The sequence below is a fragment of the Lissotriton helveticus genome, chromosome 1_1 (assembly GCF_964261635.1).
Source record: "Lissotriton helveticus chromosome 1_1, aLisHel1.1, whole genome shotgun sequence".
Taxonomy (NCBI): domain Eukaryota; kingdom Metazoa; phylum Chordata; class Amphibia; order Caudata; family Salamandridae; genus Lissotriton; species Lissotriton helveticus.
Window position 1 is genome coordinate 1,316,389,093 of NC_136057.1, and position 20,377 is coordinate 1,316,409,469.

General features: G+C 46.5%; 1 protein-coding gene across 17 annotated transcripts in view; it reads right to left on the reverse strand.

Annotated features, from left to right (window-relative positions):
* Nucleotides 1-20,377, reverse strand: part of LOC144823305 (uncharacterized) — a 559,034-nt gene that overhangs the window by 416,238 nt on the left and 122,419 nt on the right. For 15 of the 17 annotated variants that reach the window (XM_078681830.1, XM_078681741.1, XM_078681801.1 and 12 more), the window contains 3 exons: nucleotides 7,427-7,492; nucleotides 6,220-6,267; nucleotides 5,340-5,405 (listed from right to left, as the gene is read on the reverse strand). The exons of 1 other annotated variant lie outside the window; for it this stretch is intronic. In XM_078681830.1, the coding sequence (XP_078537956.1) occupies nucleotides 5,340-5,405; nucleotides 6,220-6,267; nucleotides 7,427-7,492 (180 nt within the window). The remainder of the gene's footprint in view (nucleotides 1-5,339; nucleotides 5,406-6,219; nucleotides 6,268-7,426; nucleotides 7,493-20,377) is intronic. One more of the 17 variants, XM_078681766.1, reaches the window with a different exon arrangement.

Consider the following 20,377-nt stretch of genomic DNA (forward strand, 5'->3'; position numbering starts at 1 on the left):
TCTACTTGGGCTTACCAAAAGTATTAACTAACAGACTACAGGTGGTCTTGAACCACGCGGCAAGACTTATCTTCAAACTCCCAAGAAGATCACATGCCTCCCCGCTGCTGCAGAGCCTTCATTGGTTGCCAGTGACGCAAAGGTCTGTTTTTAAAAGTCTCTGCATAGCCCATAAGTCCATCTATGGGCAAGCCCCTGCCTATATTAAAGAAAGGTTGGAGATTTATCGGCCTGAAAGAAGCCTAAGGTCCTCTGAGGCTCAACTGCTCGTGTGCCCCCGGTTCAGATTAGCTACAATAGGTGGGAGATCTTTTTCGGTCTTGCTGCCTAAGATCTGGAATGAATTGCCTGAGGCTCTTCGCAAAGACGGAAACCTGCTCCGCTTTAGGAAAGCCCTAAAGACTATCTTATTCAGAGCAGCGTTGAGCCCAGTATAGTTTCTACTCGTTCTACTGTTGCTGACTAGGTTGTTGTGTTTTGTGGTCAAAAGCGCCCTGATACCTGCCGGTGATTTGGCGCTATACAAACTGACATTAACATAACATAACATATCATAACTGCTTACTATGCCACTCATGTCCTTATCCCTATCCACTACAGTTGGAGGCCAACTGTAATGATAAAAGAGATAGTCAGAAAGAGTTCTCCATGAAAGACAAACTATGGTAATTATTGAAAGTTTTCTCAGGCTCAATTTTAGTCTCTATGACCAAATCAAGTTCAGTGGTGTCCTTATGTCCACAAGGTCAGACCCATATAAAAGCAGTGTTGGACATGCTGTAAGGGTATTATACTGCATTTGTTAACCAATAATACAGCATTACATACTATCAAAGATAATCATTTTATCACCAACTAGCAGCCCGTCCCGACGTTGTCCGGGTATGAAGAGTTGAGTGGGTGACAGGTCGCGCTAGAGACGCTGCGCGTGTGGGAAAGTGCAGTCAGTTTGAAGGTTAGTGTGCCAGCAGGGCCACTTAGTCGCGTCAGCCGCCGCTTGAGGCCGGCTTCAGCCCTTGTTGATGTTGTGCGCCCTGTGTAAATTCGTTTATGCAGAGAGTTGAGTGACAGCGCGCAGGAGACGCTGCAGTTATTGTACCCACAGGCACGCTCAGTGGCGTGTGCCCCCGCTTGAGGCCCAGCTCCAGCGGCGACCGTATTTCAATGTGAATTATGTGACCTTTGAAAGTTATTTCCCGGTATTATTATTTTTTTAGGACCCACATGGCGTGAAGGCAGGAACGTAACGGCAATTTAGTAAAGCACCGACGGCATTGTGCCCCAGTCTGTTTGACACGCACCCAGCACAAGGTGCAGGCTCACAAATGAGTAGAGCGAACGGTTACTTACCACGCCTCCAGCTGAACGCAGACGCCCATTGAACGCATACGCCCAGGTGCGATGTTGGCATCATAATTTCTGAATGCGGCGCGATTGTTGGCGGCCGATTGCCGCGCCGATTGTCCACGGCCCTTGCTCCCAGGCAATTCCGCAATTGGCGCGCCCATTGTCGTTTGTCACGGCCCTTGCTCCCGCGCAATTGGCGCGCCTCCAGCTGAACCCAGATCCCCATTGAACGCTCTTGCTCCCGTACATTTTCGCGCCCATTTGCCATGCCCCTTGCTCCCGTGCAATTCCGCACTTGCCGTGCCCATTGTCGCTTGTCTTGCCCCTTGCTCTCGCGCAATTGCGCAATTGCCGCACCCATTTTTTGTCACGCCCCTAGCACACGCCCCCAGCCTTTGTCACGCCCCCAGCACACGCCCCCAGCACAACGCACACGTTTAAGGAACGCTTTTTTTTGTCGTTATTCCACGCCCCACCCACGCACACGCCCACAAGGGACTACTTTGCTGGCAAGGTTCTTTTACCTTTCAAATATATATGGTGGCCACCTGTATAGCCTATGTCCTTCTGCTGCAACTGCCCTTTCCAATGCTGTATTGGGTGTTGTGATTGGTGCTGTGGTTACTGAGATTACCCGCCTCAAAGGTTAGGGCTCTCTCTTTATAATATTAGTATAGATATAGATATAGACAACAGTTCATGCTAATTCCTAATTATTTCTGAAAATTCATTTTTATTATCTTGTTTAGGTCAAGCAGAAATCATAGTATAGTTCTGCTGCTCATGTCAACACCCTTACCCAATCCATCAAGCTCAAAGAAAAAAAAGTTCTATTTGCACACTCCTGCATCTCTAACAATCATAATCAGTTGGCATGTAGAATGTTTGATGATAAGGGTTTTTAGATATATTATGATGTAATTCACCGGGTGGCCCATTTAGGATACTCAAACTGAAATCACTCATGTCTTGTACATTTTTACATGGAAAGTTCGGACTTTGAAATGTCAGCAAAACTTGTGGTAATTCTCTTTCTGCATGGAACTTCCCATTCCGAGCTATGACTGTGTTAATATCTGGAATTTGTGGTACTGTCATTCATTTTATATGAATCCCCAAACAAATTTGAAAATTCATGGTCTATACATCACTATTAACTCATTCCCTATAATGAGTGCTCTTAAATATGCTAGTCTCAGGCTTCACTGTGGCAAAATAGCTTGAAACTGGGTTTATAGAACAGCAAATACGTCTCCAACAATCTTTGATCAATGACAGATACGAAATACATATAAAGAAGTGCATGTGTTTAAAAGGTCATATACAGGAAATTGAAAAAGAACTTGGACAGACAGTACTTCGTGTCTGAGGGAACGGGCTGGACTGAAAGACCAGGAGTTATAAAGAATAGATAAGGGCTGCCTAAACCCTTCGGTGTATTTGTATACCGAGATAAAGTGTTGAATTATGACACCAAAACATGGGGAAGTTTCTAATGTATTGGGATACAGTGCACGTCAGTGGACGATCATGGACTTATCCCAGTTAATGTGAAGTCCAAAGACTTAGGTTAACTATCTCTCTTACAACAGGGCTTTGGTTATCCACAGGATAAACCTTTTACAGTATTATGTCCCTGGCTTATAAGGATGTGAGGAAGGCCTGCTGTGACTTTTGAACAGCAATTGACCGCTGAAAAATAGCGTGCCGGACCCTATAATTTAGCACACGCACTATGATAGGTCTAGATGGTGCTGCTGGAGGAGGGCAAACAACCAGGGATCGAAGCACCCTTACAACTAGGGACATAGATAATAGGTTCCCTGTGCCAAACAAGAATGGGGAGAATCTTTCCTACAAACAGTTCCATCAGTCCAACAGTCATAGAATGCGGGACCCCCACAATGTGCAAATCATTGTGGAGTGACCATGGCTCGAGATCTTTATGTTTGGTGCGTGTTATGTTTAAGGATTAGTACTTCCATCAAGACGTTTTTCAAGGCATTGATGCATTTTGAAGTATGCAGCAGGGCCATCCCCCAATTCAGATATGTCAAGTTCTGCGCCATTTATATGTTCACCAGCTCTGTCCAGGTGGTGCTGCATGAAGACAGCTCGCGATATAAGTCTATACATTTTTTTATCTGTTGCCTGCAGGCTACTTTACATATTTAGGAGCAATGTACAGATATCTGAGGAGCCTATGTTGGTGCCCCCCTCACCCTTAGGGAGAGAGGAGCCATCCTCATCATCACTTTTTGCTTTTGTTTTTTTTCTCTTCAAAAACTGGTCATGGACTGCTGATGATCAGTTTTATCCATTTGCTATGCTGCGGGCTGGTAAGAAAATGGATCAGCGGCTCTGCCAGAAGTCAGAGTCCCGGAGCAAGTCCTGTGGTCCAAGATTTGCCAGGAGAATAATGAGGGGAACAAACCCAGATCTCAAGGGGCCTACTGCATTAAATTACAGTTGAACATGATGGTGGATAATCTAAACAATCTATAGAGTGATATTAGGGTATAAACTCTAGGCCACAGAATGTTCCACAGTGCTAGTGATACTGTAGTGGCGCAGGGATGGCTCACCTATAAGCGCGGGTACTGACCGCAGTGCCAAGGGACAGTTGACTCGATCCATGTCCCCTGTGTTGAGGCAAGTGATCACACAGTGGTCCGCACACCTTGCAGCGAGTCAGCATGCCACAGCAGCCCCTGTGCACCCCAGCTGCGGCCACAAGACTAAGGTAGCCACAGCAGCACCCAAACCCGGAGGTCAGCCTCTCACCTTGCTGTGCCACTCCACCCCCCATGACGGACGCCAAGATCTCACTGCTGCTAGGCCTACTCAGGTCCCAGGAAGTAGGCTTGTAGCCCACAGAAATTCACAAAGATCCAGCTCCACTGGCCCGAGTGGTTGTTGCGGGCGTGCCCCAGCTACACTCCACTGCATACAGCTCTGGTTCCCAGCTGTCCAGGCATGCCTACACACCACCTTCCAGCACCATGCAGAGGGTGGTAGTCAGTCTCCATCGCCTAGCGTCAGGTAAGTGACTGAGGCAGGTCAGCAGACGACCTCCCCAGTGGAACACACCCGGCTAGGCTGCAGTTTCGCAAGACCATGACTGAGTTCTGCTAGGAGGAAGTATCATCTCCAAAATGGGTTCTGTGGTACCACACTGTAAGCAGGAATAAAAAGAGCGAGTGCCGTTTAGTGCATGTGCCTTTCAGGGTGAGCCTGAAATTAAACACTTTTAAATATCAGAGAAACTTGCAGAAACACAACCTCTCCATGGAACTCGCCATTCTAAGCTATGAATATGTTCATACCTTGGATACCTTGGGTGGGCATTCTGTTACTAATTTGTGGTTGTGTAGGTAATTTTTCATGAATCTCTAAATGAATTTAAGGAGGCCCAGTAAACAAACTGAGCACCACTATTAACTCATCACCCATAATTTGCAATCGTAAATATACTATGGCAAAATATTTTAAACTGGGTTTATGCAACAGCTAATACATATTCAAGAATCACAGATCAATGGCAGTGATGATATATATATACGAGGAAGTGAATGTGTTCAAAAGGCTGCATCATGGAAAAGACGAAAAAGGGCCTTGGAGAGATGGTACTTCATGTCTGAGGAGTGGACTTGACTAAAGGAGCAAGAGTCATAAAGAATTAATAAGGGCTGCCTAAATCAAAGAACAGTGGGGTGTATGTGTGAAGGGAATAGCCGGGAACAGATACTAAGTACCCAAGTCTGTGCACAAGACTTTAGTCTTAAATGACTCTGAAATGTGTGCCTCAGCAAAACAAAGATGGTCGTGAGTGTGGAAAATCTAACCTTGGAACCAAGCCCTCGTCTCTCATTGATAATGGGCAAAGGGTATCTCTAGTTCCCTCTTAGCATGGTAAGCATGAGCAAATCAGTGCCAAACAGGATATTCTTCAACTTTTCACAAACATAGATCAACGGACTGAATATACTAACCTCTTCAAGTGATTTTTTCTCAATTGTCTGATCCAGCTTCTGGTCAGCAACATTTGTTGTAGGTGACTGGAAGAAACAAAAAAAGAACTAACATTTACAACAAAATAAAATTGTGTGTGGGGTAATTTGGCATTTGGATTTCACAAATCATTGAAGTTTATCTGATGTGGTCACTGGGTTTCTAATGCCTCTTACCTTCTTACATTGGGGATGGAGTCATAAGTGCAAGTGAGAAAATAATTCTAAGAAATAGAGCTATGGAAATACCTCCACAAGAAATACATTTGGGTGATGGGAAATGGACAGGTGTATGAGTAGCCAAAAAATTGTAACAGTATATACCTAACATAAAATATGGTGGAATGAACGATTACAATTAGTCTAACCACTGGCAGTCGCATCGTGTAGCATTCCAACCCATCATTCTTTTGTCCACCATGCTATTTCAGAATAAACCCAGTGATATGCAAAATAACGATTGGCTGAGACTCAGCCCCGAGTAATTAACAATAGCTGAAATTAGTTCAAACGTTCTATCCATCACTTTCTTGTATACTACAGTATATAAATCTTTGTTGAAAATAACTGATTTCTAGAAAAGGATGCGATGATAAAATAGACAAGTGAAGAGGTAGAGATTGAGAGATTTGGAATTAAGAGCTAAAGTAGCCAGCGTCTTTTAGGATGCGAAGAGGAAGAAAATGAGCATGAATTACGCTGAGTCACTTTTTAACTGGAGATACTTAACAATATGAACAATTCTATACATTAATTCTAATTCTAGGAAGTCTAAGCTGATGCAATTTAGTTTCAAAGAACTGAGAAACGTTTTGGTCTGTTATCATAAGAGCAGTATATATCTGAGAATAAAACTACTTACTGCGTCTTTTGTGCCGTTTTCACCACCGACTTCGCTAGGAGGCAGACTCTAAAGGCAACAGAAAATGTCAGAAAGAAGTGTTATGAATGACAAACTATGAAAATTAATTTAGAATTTTCACAAGTGCAATCATAGTCTCTATAAAACACATGAGAGCAGTGACACCTTTATTTAGATAAGGCCAGATCCACGTAAAAGCAGTGTTAAGTATGATGTAAGGGGCTAAGAGTGCATTTATGACAAAGTAATACAGCATTCCAACATGTAAAATCTAATTATTTTATCAACAACAAAAGCTTGTGTTAATTCCACATTTTTTTTTATGGATTTGCCTTATTATTTTTTGTCCAAACAGTAATCATTACACACTTTGATTGTTCATTTAGTCACCTTAAAATGTTCCAGTAGAATACACTCATGTCTTGTACATTTTTACGTTGAAGCCATACTCATGCAAATGTCATAAAAACCTGTGGAAACACTATTTCTGTTTTGTGCACCCCAGTCTAAGCTACAAATTGTTTTAATAGCTTAAATACAATGTGTGGGGATCCTATTACTAACTCATGGTACTGTTACTTATTTTTGTGACTCTCCAAATGGGTCGGAAGGTGTAAGTATGAGCACTGAACACCAATATTAACTCATTCCACATAATGAGGGCCAGTGAATATGGAAGTCTCCGGTTTTTCTGCGACAAAATATCTGAAACTGACTTTATGGAACAGCAAATACATATCCACAAATCATAGAACAGCAGATCAGAGGATGACAATGTATCTGAAAGGCCACATGTAGAAAAAGACGAAAAATTACATCTGACAGATGGAACCTTATATCTCAGGGTTGGACTGCACTGCGGGAGCAGTAGTGAAACAGTGGCTAAAGACTGACCACACCACAGCATTGAGATGTAAATAGATAAGACAAAGGGAATAGTCTGGGACAGTTTTTATTGTGCACCTAAGCTAATACACAAGGCAAAGGTCTCTTTGCTCTGAATTGTGTGCATCAGCAAAGCCTAGAAGGTCCATACAATGAACAATGTAACGAAGGAACCAAGGGAACCAGGTCCTTTTCGGTGTAGGATGATGGTCAAAATATGAATCTCCCTCTCTCTTTGTGTGATAAGCCTTAGTGCCACAGTGCCCAACATGATATCTTTGAGATTTGCACAAATGCATTTCAATAGGCTGAATATGCTAACCTGTTTAATTGATGTTTCCTCGGTTTCTTGATCTGGCCTCTGGTTGGCAGTATCAGGAGGTGGTGTCTGGAGGAAACAAAAAAAAGAAATACTCCTAACATTTACAAGACTCAATTAGGTGTCCTCCTTATATCCACTTTACTTTCACAAATCCATCAGATTTGATCTGTGATGAATACTGGTTGTCTGAGGCCCTTGACCTCTTTTTCATTGGTGACAGAGACATGAGTGAAGGCCAAACAATAATTTTAAGAAATGGAGGTATGTCAATACCATTGCAAAGACTTAATTCCACTGATGAAAAATTGATAATTGTATTAGAACTCAAAGACTTCTCTTTGTATACAATAGTTTATGAAAATAGCAGATGTCATGGAAAGCTCATGACAATCTAGAAAAAGTATACAATACTATTATATACCAAGTGGGGATGAAGCGCAAAAGTGGTAAATCAGGGGTCAGGTGAAGGGGGAGAAGTATGGTATATAGAGGTAAAGGAGTTAAGAGTCAAGGGGAGTTAGGGGGATGAAAATATGCATGAATGACAGTGAATGGCCTTTAGAGTGCCAATATGTACCAACGTGATCCGCCATGCAATTTAACTCAGTTTTTAAGAAATCCTCTCTGAGCCACTTAGGGCCATATGTATCAAGCTAATTAGCATTTCGGCCTTTGCGAATGCTAATTAGCAAAATGGTATGTATGTAACATGTTTGATGCAAAATAAGGAATCGCACATTTTGCTATTCCTTATTTTGCGATTGCACTTAAGGAATCGCAAAATTCGCGATTCCTTAAATGCAATGTATCAAACAAATATTAATGCAAAAATGCCAATAAGGATTCGCAGATTACCACCAACTTCTAGTTGGTGGAAAGTTGCGAATTCTTTTAAAAATGCAATTTATTTAAATTCCAAAGGTGCCATATGACGCTCATACATGCCCTTAGGGCATGTATGTGCGCCATATGCCCCCAAATGTCATTTTCAGGGGTGCAGCGGGGTGTTGTTGAGACACCCCTGCACCCTTGAAAAAATTCCTAATTTGCGATTAGCAAATTGCTAATCCCAAATTGCCCCTTCATTCCTATGGGCCTCCTGGCCCATAGAAATGAATGGGTAATTTGCGATTAGCAATTTGCTAATCGCAAATTAGGAATGGTAAGGAATCGCTATAAAAAAGCGATTTTGTACATACATACCGTTTTGCGAATCCTAAATAGCGATTCCTTAAAAATCGCTATTTAGGAATCGCTAAACGGTATGATGATACATATGGCCCTTAATCACTTAATCTACACTGAACTGGGAACAATGTTAGATTTTAGTATAAAAACAGTATACATATTAGAGAAGTAACTGCTTACTATGCCACTCATTGCCTTATCCCTATCCACTACAGTTGGAGGCCAACTCTAAAAGAGATAGTCAGAAAGAGCTCTCCATGAAAGACAAACTATGGTAATTATTGAACGTTTTCTCAGGTGCAATTTTAGTCTCTATGACCAAATCAAGTGCAGTGGTGTCCTTATGTCCACAAGGTCAGACCCATATAAAAGCAGTGTTGGACATGCTGTATGAGTATTATACTGCATTTGTTAACCAATGATACAGCATTACATACTATCGAAAATAATAATTTTATCACCAACTAGCAGCCCGTCCCGACGTTGTCCGGGTATGAAGAGTTGAGTGGGTGACAGGTCGCGCTAGAGACGCTGCGCGTGTGGGAAAGTGCAGTCAGTTTGAAGGTTAGTGTGCCAGCAGGGCCGCTTAGTCGCGTCAGCCGCCGCTTGAGGCCGGCTTCAGCCCTGGTTGATGTTGTGCGCCGTGTGTAATTTCGTTTATGCAGAGAGTTGAGTGACAGCGCGCAGGAGACGCTGCAGTTATTGTCCCCGCAGGCACGCTCAGTGGCGTGTGCCCCCGCTTGAGGCCCGGCTCCAGCGCCGACCGTATTACAATGCGAATTATGTGACCCGTGAAAGTTATTTCCCGGTATTATTATTTTTTTAGGACCCACATGGCGTGAAGGCAGGAACTAAGCGGCAATTTAGTAAAGCACCGACTGCATTGGGCCCCAGTCTGTTTGACACGCACCCAGCACAAGGCACACACTGCATTCGGCCCCAGTATGTGTGCCACGCCCCAGCACAACTTGCAGGCCCACAAGTGAGTAGAGCGAACGGTTACTTACCAAGCCTCCAGCTGAACGCAGACGCCCAATGAACACATACGCCCAGGTGCACGTATACTCAGACATGAGTCCCTTGCTCACTGCTCCATCAGGATTCAAGCAAGCCGGACCGACGAGGCTGAAATGCCAGAAACCGGTTACCGGTAGCTTGTCTCCTTTCTGGTGAAGAATTGGCTTGGTAGTTTGGTCTGCCCTATTCCCATGATGCACTGGGCCAGGGACAGACTAATTTGCATATAGCCAGGTTCTGAGCTGGGATGGGGCAGTGAGCTAAATAACGGTGATGGATCAAGCCCTGATCTTTGGACTGGGTAAGAGTGGTCTGCTTAATTCAGACACTCTGTTCATCACCACCCCCTTTTCTGAATCGTTTTTGGCCACTATAGGTGTGGCAGGGTATACTCAGACATGAGTCCCTTGCTCACTGCTCCATCAGGATTCAAGCAAGCCGGGCCGACGAGGCTGAAATGCAGAAACCGGTCCCCGGTAGCTTGTCTCCTTTCTGGTGAAGAATTGGCTTGGTAGTTTGGTCTGCCCTGTTCCCATGATGCACTGGGCCAGGGAAAGACTAATTTGCATATACCCAGGTTCTGAGCTGGGATGGGGCAGTGAGCTAAATAACGGTGATGGATCAAGCCCTGATCTTTGGACTGGGTAAGAGTGGTCTGCTTAATTCAGACACTCTGTTCATCACCACCCCCTTTTCTGAATCGTTTTTGGCCACCATAGGTGTGGCAGGGTATACTCAGACATGAGTCCCTTGCTCACTGCTCCATCAGGATTCAAGCAAGCCGGGCCGACAAGGCTGAAATGCCAGAAACCGGTCCCCGGTAGATTGTCTCCTTTCTGGTGAAGAATTGGCTTGGTAGTTTGGTCTGCCCTGTTCCCATGATGCACTGGGCCAGGGACAGACTAATTTGCACATAGCCAGGTTCTGAGCTGGGATGGGGCAGTGAGCTAAATAACGGTGATGGATCAAGCCCTGATCTTTGGACTGGGTAAGAGTGGTCAGCTTAATTCAGACACTCTGTTCATCACCACCCCCTTTTCTGAATCGTTTTTGGCCACTAAAGGTGTGGCAGGGTATACTCAGACATGAGTCCCTTGCTCACTGCTCCATCAGGATTCAAGCAAGCCGGGCCGACGAGGCTGAAATGCCAGAAACCGGTCCCCGGTAGCTTGTCTCCTTTCTGGTGAAGAATTGGCTTGGTAGTTTGGTCTGCCCTGTTCCCATGATGCACTGGGCCAGGGACAGACTAATTTGCATATAGCCAGGTTCTGAGCTGGGATGGGGCAGTGAGCTAAATAACGGTGATGGATCAAGCCCTGATCTTTGGACTGGGTAAGAGTGGTCTGCTTAATTCAGACACTCTGTTCATCACCACCCCTTTTCTGAATCGTTTTTGGCCACTATAGGTGTGGCAGGGTATACTCAGACATGAGTCCCTTGCTCACTGCTCCATCAGGATTCAAGCAAGCCGGGCCGACGAGGCTGAAATGCCAGAAACCGGTCCCCGGTAGCTTGTCTCCTTTCTGGTTAAGAATTGGCTTGGTAGTTTGCTCTGCCCTGTTCCCATGATGCACTGGGCCAGGGACAGACTAATTTGCATATAGCCAGGTTCTGAGCTGGGATGCGGCAGTGAGCTAAATAACGGTGATGGATCAAGCCCTGATCTTTGGACTGGGTAAGAGTGGTCTGCTTAATTCAGACACTCTGTTCATCACCACCCCCTTTTCTGAATCGTTTTTGGCCACTATAGGTGTGGCAGGGTATACTCAGACATGAGTCCCTTGCTCACTGCTCCATCAGGATTCAAGCAAGCCGGGCCGACTAGGCTGAAATGCCAGAAACCGGTCCCCGGTAGCTTGTCTCCTTTCTGGTGAAGAATTGGCTTGGTAGTTTGGTCTGCCCTGTTCCCATGATGCACTGGGCCAGGGACAGACTAATTTGCATATAGCCAGGTTCTGAGCTGGGATGGGGCAGTGAGCTAAATAACGGTGATGGATCAAGCCCTGATCTTTGGACTGGGTAAGAGTGGTCTGCTTAATTCAGACACTCTGTTCATCACCACCCCCTTTTCTGAATCGTTTTTGGCCACTATAGGTGTGGCAGGGTATACTCAGACATGAGTCCCTTGCTCACTGCTCCATCAGGATTCAAGCAAGCCGGGCCGACGAGGCTGAAATGCCAGAAACCGGTCCCCGGTAGCTTGTCTCCTTTCTGGTGAAGAATTGGCTTGGTAGTTTGGTCTGCCCTGTTCCCATGATGCACTGGGCCAGGGACAGACTAATTTGCATATAGCCAGGTTCTGAGCTGGGATGGGGCAGTGAGCTAAATAACGGTGATGGATCAAGCCCTGATCTTTGGACTGGGTAAGAGTGGTCTGCTTAATTCAGACAGTCTGTTCATCACCACCCCCTTTTCTGAATCGTTTTTGGCCACTATAGGTGTGGCAGGGTATACTCAGACATGAGTCCCTTGCTCACTGCTCCATCAGGATTCAAGCAAGCCGGGCTGACGAGGCTGAAATGCCAGCAACCGGTCCCCGGTAGCTTGTCTCCTTTCTGGTGAAGAATTGGCTTGGTAGTTTGGTCTGCCCTGTTCCCATGATGCACTGGGCCAGGACAGACTAATTTGCATATAGCCAGGTTCTGAGCTGGGATGGGACAGTGAGCTAAATAACGGTGATGGATCAAGCCCTGATCTTTGGACTGGGTAAGAGTGGTCTGCTTAATTCAGACACTCTGTTCATCACCACCCCCTTTTCTGAATCGTTTTTGGCCACTATAGGTGTGGCAGGGTATACTCAGACATGAGTCCCTTGCTCACTGCTCCATCAGGATTCAAGCAAGCCGGGCCGACGAGGCTGAAATGCCAGAAACCGGTCCCCGGTAGCTTGTCTCCTTTCTGGTGAAGAATTGGCTTGGTAGTTTGGTCTGCCCTGTTCCCATGATGCACTGGGCCAGGGACAGACTAATTTGCATATAGCCAGGTTCTGAGCTGGGATGGGGCAGTGAGCTAAATAACGGTGATGGATCAAGCCCTGATCTTTGGACTGGGTAAGAGTGGTCTGCTTAATTCAGACACTCTGTTCATCACCACCACCCTTTTCTGAATCGTTTTTGGCCACTATAGGTGTGGCAGGGTATACTCAGACATGAGTCCCTTGCTCACTGCTCCATCAGGATTCAAGCAAGCCGGGCCGAAGAGGCTGAAATGCCAGAAACCGGTCCCCGGTAGCTTGTCTCCTTTCTGGTGAAGAATTGGCTTGGTAGTTTGGTCTGCCCTGTTCCCATGATGCACTGGGCCAGGGACAGATTAATTTGCATATAGCCAGGTTCTGAGCTGGGATGGGGCAGTGAGCTAAATAACGGTGATGGATCAAGCCCTGATCTTTGGACTGGGTAAGAGTGGTCTGCTTAATTCAGACACTCTGTTCATCACCACCCCCTTTTCTGAATCGTTTTTGGCCACTATAGGTGTGGCAGGGTATACTCAGACATGAGTCCCTTGCTCACTGCTCCATCAGGATTCAAGCAAGCCGGGCCGACGAGGCTGAAATGCCAGAAACCGGTCCCCGGTAGCTTGTCTCCTTTCTGGTGAAGAATTGGCTTGGTAGTTTGGTCTGCCCTGTTCCCATGATGCACTGGGCCAGGGACAGACTGATTTGCATATAGCCAGGTTCTGAGCTGGGATGGGGCAGTGAGCTAAATAACGGTGATGGATCAAGCCCTGATCTTTGGACTGGGTAAGAGTGGTCTGCTTAATTCAGACACTCTGTTCATCACCACCCCCTTTTCTGAATCGTTTTTGGCCACTATAGGTGTGGCAGGGTATACTCAGACATGAGTCCCTTGCTCACTGCTCCATCAGGATTCAAGCAAGCCGGGCCGAAGAGGCTGAAATGCCAGAAACCGGTCCCCGGTAGCTTGTCTCCTTTCTGGTGAAGAATTGGCTTGGTAGTTTGGTCTGCCCTGTTCCCATGATGCACTGGGCCAGGGACAGACTAATTTGCATATAGCCAGGTTCTCAGCTGGGATGGGGCAGTGAGCTAAATAACGGTGATGGATCAAGCCCTGATCTTTGGACTGGGTAAGAGTGGTCTGCTTAATTCAGACATTCTGTTCATCACCACCCCCTTTTCTGAATCGTTTTTGGCCACTATAGGTGTGGCAGGGTATACTCAGACATGAGTCCCTTGCTCACTGCTCCATCAGGATTCAAGCAAGCCGGGCCGACGAGGCTGAAATGCCAGAAACCGGTCCCCGGTAGCTTGTCTCCCTTCTGGTGAAGAATTGGCTTGGTAGTTTGGTCTGCCCTGTTCCCATGATGCACTGGGCCAGGGACAGACTAATTTGCTTATAGCCAGGTTCTGAGCTGGGATGGGGCAGTGAGCTAAATAACGGTGATGGATCAAGCCCTGATCTTTGGACTGGGTAAGAGTGGTCTGCTTAATTCAGACACTCTGTTCATCACCACCCCCTTTTCTGAATCGTTTTTGGCCACTATAGGTGTGGCAGGGTATACTCAGACATGAGTCCCTTGCTCACTGCTCCATCAGGATTCAAGCAAGCCGGGCCGACGAGGCTGAAATGCCAGAAACCGGTCCCCGGTAGCTTGTCTCCTTTCTGGTGAAGAATTGGCTTGGTAGTTTGGTCTGCCCTGTTCCCATGATGCACTGGGCCAGGGACAGACTAATTTGCATATAGCCAGGTTCTGAGCTGGGATGGGGCAGTGAGCTAAATAACGGTGATGGATCAAGCCCTGATCTTTGGACTGGGTAAGAGTGGTCTGCTTAATTCAGACACTCTGTTCATCACCACCCCCCTTTTCTGAATCGTTTTTGGCCACTATAGGTGTGGCAGGGTATACTCAGACATGAGTCCCTTGCTCACTGCTCCATCAGGATTCAAGCAAGCCGGGCCGACGAGGCTGAAATGCCAGAAACAAGTCCCCGGTAGCTTGTCTCCTTTCTGGTGAAGAATTGGCTTGGTAGTTTGGTCTGCCCTGTTCCCATGATGCACTGGGCCAGGGACAGACTAATTAGCATATAGCCAGGTTCTGAGCTGGGATGGGGCAGTGAGCTAAATAACGGTGATGGATCAAGCCCTGATCTTTGGACTGGGTAAGAGTGGTCTGCTTAATTCAGACACTCTGTTCATCACCACCCCCTTTTCTGAATCGTTTTTGGCCACTATAGGTGTGGCAGGGTATACTCAGACATGAGTCCCTTGCTCACTGCTCCATCAGGATTCAAGCAAGCCGGGCCGACGAGGCTGAAATGCCAGAAACCGGTCCCCCGTAGCTTGTCTCCTTTCTGGTGAAGAATTGGCTTGGTAGTTTGGTCTGCCCTGTTCCCATGATGCACTGGGCCAGGGACAGACTAATTTTCATATAGCCAGGTTCTGAGCTGGGATGGGGCAGTGAGCTAAATAACGGTGATGGATCAAGCCCTGATCTTTGGACTGGGTAAGAGTGGTCTGCTTAATTCAGACAGTCTGTTCATCACCACCCCCTTTTCTGAATCGTTTTTGGCCACTATAGGTGTGGCAGGGTATACTCAGACATGAGTCCCTTGCTCACTGCTCCATCAGGATTCAAGCAAGCCGGGCTGACGAGGCTGAAATGCCAGAAACCGGTCCCCGGTAGCTTGTCTCCTTTCTGGTGAAGAATTGGCTTGGTAGTTTGGTCTGCCCTGTTCCCATGATGCACTGGGCCAGGGACAGACTAATTTGCATATAGCCAGGTTCTGAGCTGGGATGGGGCAGTGAGCTAAGTAACGGTGATGGATCAAGCCCTGATCTTTGGACTGGGTAAGAGTGGTCTGCTTAATTCAGACACTCTGTTCATCACCACCCCCTTCTCTGAATCGTTTTTGGCCACTAGAGGTGTGGCAGGGTATACTCAGACATGAGTCCCTTGCTCACTGCTCCATCAGGATTCAAGCAAGCCGGGCCGACGAGGCTGAAATGCCAGAAACCGGTCCCCGGTAGCTTGTCTCCTTTCTGGTGAAGAATTGGCTTGGTAGTTTGGTCTGCCCTGTTCCCATGATGCACTGGGCCAGGACAGACTAATTTGCATATAGCCAGGTTCTGAGCTGGGATGGGACAGTGAGCTAAATAACGGTGATGAATCAAGCCCTGATCTTTGGACTGGGTAAGAGTGGTCTGCTTAATTCAGACACTCTGTTCATCACCACCCCCTTTTCTGAATCGTTTTTGGCCACTATAGGTGTGGCAGGGTATACTCAGACATGAGTCCCTTGCTCACTGCTCCATCAGGATTCAAGCAAGCCGGGCCGACGAGGCTGAAGTGCCAGAAACCGGTCCCCGGTAGCTTGTCTCCTTTCTGGTGAAGAATTGGCTTGGTAGTTTGGTCTGCCCTGTTCCCATGATGCACTGGGCCAGGGACAGACTAATTTGCATATAGCCAGGTTCTGAGCTGGGATGGGGCAGTGAGCTAAATAACGGTGATGGATCAAGCCCTGATCTTTGGACTGGGTAAGAGTGGTCTGCTTAATTCAGACACTCTGTTCATCACCACCCCCTTTTCTGAACAGGTGCACGATTGGCATCATAATTTATGAATGTGGCGCGAATGTTGGCGGCCGATTGCCACGCCCATTGTCCACGGCCCTTGCTCCCGTGCAATTCCGCAATTGGCGCGCCCATTGTCGTTTGTCACGGCCCTTGCTCCCGTGCAATTGTGCAATTGCCGCGCCTCCAGCTGAACTCAGAGGCCCATTGAACGCTCTTGCTCCCGTACATTTCTGCGCCCATTGGCCATGCCCCTTGCTCCCGTGAAATTCCGCAATTACCGCGCCCATTGTCGTTTGTCTTGCCCCTTCCTCTCGCGCAATTGCGCAATTGCCACGCCCATTTTTGTCACGCCCCCTAGCACACGCCCCCAGCCGTTGTCACGCCCCCAGTACACGCCCCCAGCACAACGCACACATTTAAGGAATGCTTTTTTTTGTTGTCATGCCGCGCCGCGCCCACGCACACGCCCACAAGGGACTACTTTGCTGGCAAGGTTCTTTTACCTTTCAAATGTATATGGTGGCCATCTGTATAGCCTATGTCCTTCTGCTGCAACTGCCCTTTCCAATGCTGTATTGGGTGTTCATGCTAATTCCACATTGTTTCTGAAAATTCATTTTTATTATCTTGTTTAGGTCAAGCAGAAATCATAGTATAGTTCTGCCGCTCATGTCAACACCCTTACCAAAGCCATCAAGTTCAAAGGAAAAAAAAGTTCTATTTGCACACTCCTGCATCTCTAACAATAATCATCAGTTGGCATTGTAGAATGTTTGATGATGAGGGTTTTTAGATATATTATGATGTAATTCACCGGGTGGCCCATTTAGGATACTCAAACTGAAATCACTTATGTCTTGTACATTTTTACATGGAAAGTTCAGACTTTGAAATGTCAGCAAAACTTGTGGTAATTCTCTTTCTGCATGGAACTTCCCATTCCGAGGTATGACTGTGCTAATATCTGGAATTTGTGGTACTGTCACTCATTTTATATGAATCCCCAAACAAATTTGAAAATTCATGGTCTATACATCACTATTAACTCATTTCCTATAATGAGTGCTCGTAAATATGCTAGACTCAGGCTTCACTGTGGCAAAATAGCTTGAAACTGGGTTTATGGAACAGCAAATACGTCTCCAACAATCTTTGATCAATGACAGATACGAAATACATATAAAGAAGTACATGTGTTTAATAGGTCACATACAGGAAATTGAAAAAGAACTTGGACAGACAGTACTTCGTGTCTGAGGGGTGGGCTGGACTGAAAGACCAGGAGTTATAAAGAATAGTTAAGGGCTGCCTAAACCCTTCGGTGTATTTGTATACCGAGATAAAGTGTTGAATTATGACACCAAAACATGGGGAAGTTTATAATTTATTGGGATACAGTGCACGTCAGTGGACGATCATGGACTTATCCCAGTTAATTTGAAGTCTAAAGAATTGTCTAGGTTAACTATCTCTCTTACAACAGGGTTTTGGTTATCCACAGGATAAACTTTTTACAGTATTATGTCCCTGGCATATAAGGATGTGAGGAAGGCCTGCTGTGACTTTTAAACAGCAATTGACAGCTGAAAAATAGCGTGCCGGACCCTATAATTTAGCGCACGTGCTATGATAGGTCTAGTTGGTGCTGCTGGAGGAGGGCAAACACCCAGGGATCGAAGCACCCTTACAACTAGGGACATAGATAATAGGTTGCCTGTGCCAAACAAGAATGAGGATTGCAAAAAACACAGTTGATAGGCAGAATGTAGAACAATGTCATACATTCATCCCAGTACAAGGATCTGGGCCTAAATCTATCGTTTTTTTGCACTCCACACCACCCTGGGTTAGACACTGGCTATATGCAAATCAGCTCTGACCCTGTGCCTCATGGGAACAGTCCAGTCCGAACTACCAAGCCATGTCTTTCCCAGACCGGAATCAAGCATCCAAGGACCGGTTTCTGGCTATCAGCCTTTATCAGCCTGGATAGCTTGACTCCAGTGGTGTGGAGAGCCTGGGACTCACGTCTGAGCATACCCAGCCTACTCGGGGTGAAAATTGCAAAAAACACAGTTGATGGACAGAATGTAGAACAATGTCATACATTCATCCCAGTACAAGGATCTGGGCCTAAATCCATCGTTTTTTTGCACTCCACACCACCCTGGGTTAGACACTGGCTATATGCAAATCAGCTCTGACCCTGTGCCTCATGGGAACAGTCCAGTCCGAACAACCAAGCCATGTCTTTCCCAGACCGGAATCAAGCATCCAAGGACCGGTTTCTGGCTATCAGCCTTCATCAGCCTGGATAGCTTGACTCCAGTGGTGTGGAGAGCCTGGGACTCACGTCTGAGCATACCCAGCCCACACGGGGTGAAAATTGCATAAAAAACAGTTGATGGACAGAATGTAGAACAATGTCATACATTCATCCCAGTACAAGGATCTGGGCCTAAATCCATCGTTTTTTTGCACTCCACACTACCCTGGGTTAGACACTGGCTATATGCAAATCAGCTCTGACCCTGTGCCTCATGGGAACAGTCCAGTCCGAACTACCAAGCCATGTCTTTCCCAGACCGGAATCAAGCATCCAAGGACCGGTTTCTGGCTATCAGCCTTCATCAGCCTGGATAGTTTGACCCCCTTTTAAACAAGAATGAGCAGCATCTTTCCTACAAACAGTTCCATCAGTCCAACAGTCATAGAATGCGGGACCCCCACAATGAGCAAATCATTGTGGAGCGACCATGGCTCGAGATCTTTATGTTTGGTGCGTGTTATATTTAAGGATTAGTACTTCCATCAAGACGTTTTTCAAGGCATTGATGCATTTTGAAGTATGCAGCAGGGCCATCCCCCAATTCAGATATGTCAAGTTCTGCGCCATTTATATGTTCACCAGCTCTGTCCGGGTGGTGCCGCATGAAGACAGCTCGCGATATAAGTGTATACATTTTTTTATCTGTTACCCACAGGCTACCTTGCATATTTAGGAGCAATGTACAGATATCTGGGGAGTCTATGTTGGTGCCCCCTCACCCTTAGGGAGAGAGTAGCCATCCTCATCATTACTTTTTACTTTTGTTTTTTTTCTCTTCAAAAACTGGTCATGGACTGCTGATGATCAGTTTCATCCATTTGCTTTGCTGCGGGCTGGTAAGAAAATGGATCAGCGGCTCTGCCAGAAGTCAGAGTCCCGGAGCAAGTCCTGCGGTCCAAGATTTGCCAGGAGAAGAATGAGGGGAACAAACCCAGATCTCAAGGGGCCTACTGCGTTAAATTACAGTTGAACATGATTTTGGATAATCCAAACAATCTATAGAGTGATATTAGGGTATAAACTCTAGGCCACAGAATGTTCCACAGTGCTAGTGTTACTGTAGTTGCGCAGGGATGGCTCACCTATAAGCGCGGGTACTGCCCGCAGTGCCACGGGACAGTTGACTCGATCCAAGTCCCCTGTGTTGAGGCAGGTGATCACACAGTGGTCCGCACACCTTGCAGCGAGTCAGCATGCCACAGCAGCCCCTGTGCACCCCAGCTGCGGCCATAAGACTATGGTAGCCACAGCAGCACCCAAACCCGGACGGTCAGCCTCTCACCTTGCTGTGCCACTCCACCCCCCATGACAGCTGCCAAGATCTCACTGCTGCTAGGCCTACTCAGGTCCCAGAAAGTAGGCTTGTAGCCCGCAGGAATTCACAAAGAGGCAGCTCCACTGGCCCGAGCGTGCCCCAGCCACACTCCACAGCACACAGCTCTGGTTTCCAGCTGTCCAGGCATGCCTACACACCACCTTCCAGCACCCTGCAGAGGGTGGTAGTCAGTCTCCATCGCCTAGTGTCAGGTAAGTGACTGAGGCAGGTCAGCGGACGACCTCCCCAGTGGAACACACCCGGCTAGGCTGCAGTTTCGCAAGACCATGAATGAGTTCTGCAAGGAGGAAGTATCATCTCCAAAATGGTTTCTGTGGTACCACAATGTAAGCAGGAATAAGAAGAGCGAGTGCCCTTTAGTGGATGTGCCTTTCAGGGTGAGCCTGAAATTAAACACTTTTAAATGTCAGAGAAACTTGCAGAAACACAACCTCTCCATGGAACTCCCCACTCTAAGCTATGAATATGTTCATACCTTGGATACCTTGGGTGGGCATTCTGTTTCTAATTTGTGGTTGTGTAGGTCATTTTTCATGAATCTCTAAATGAAT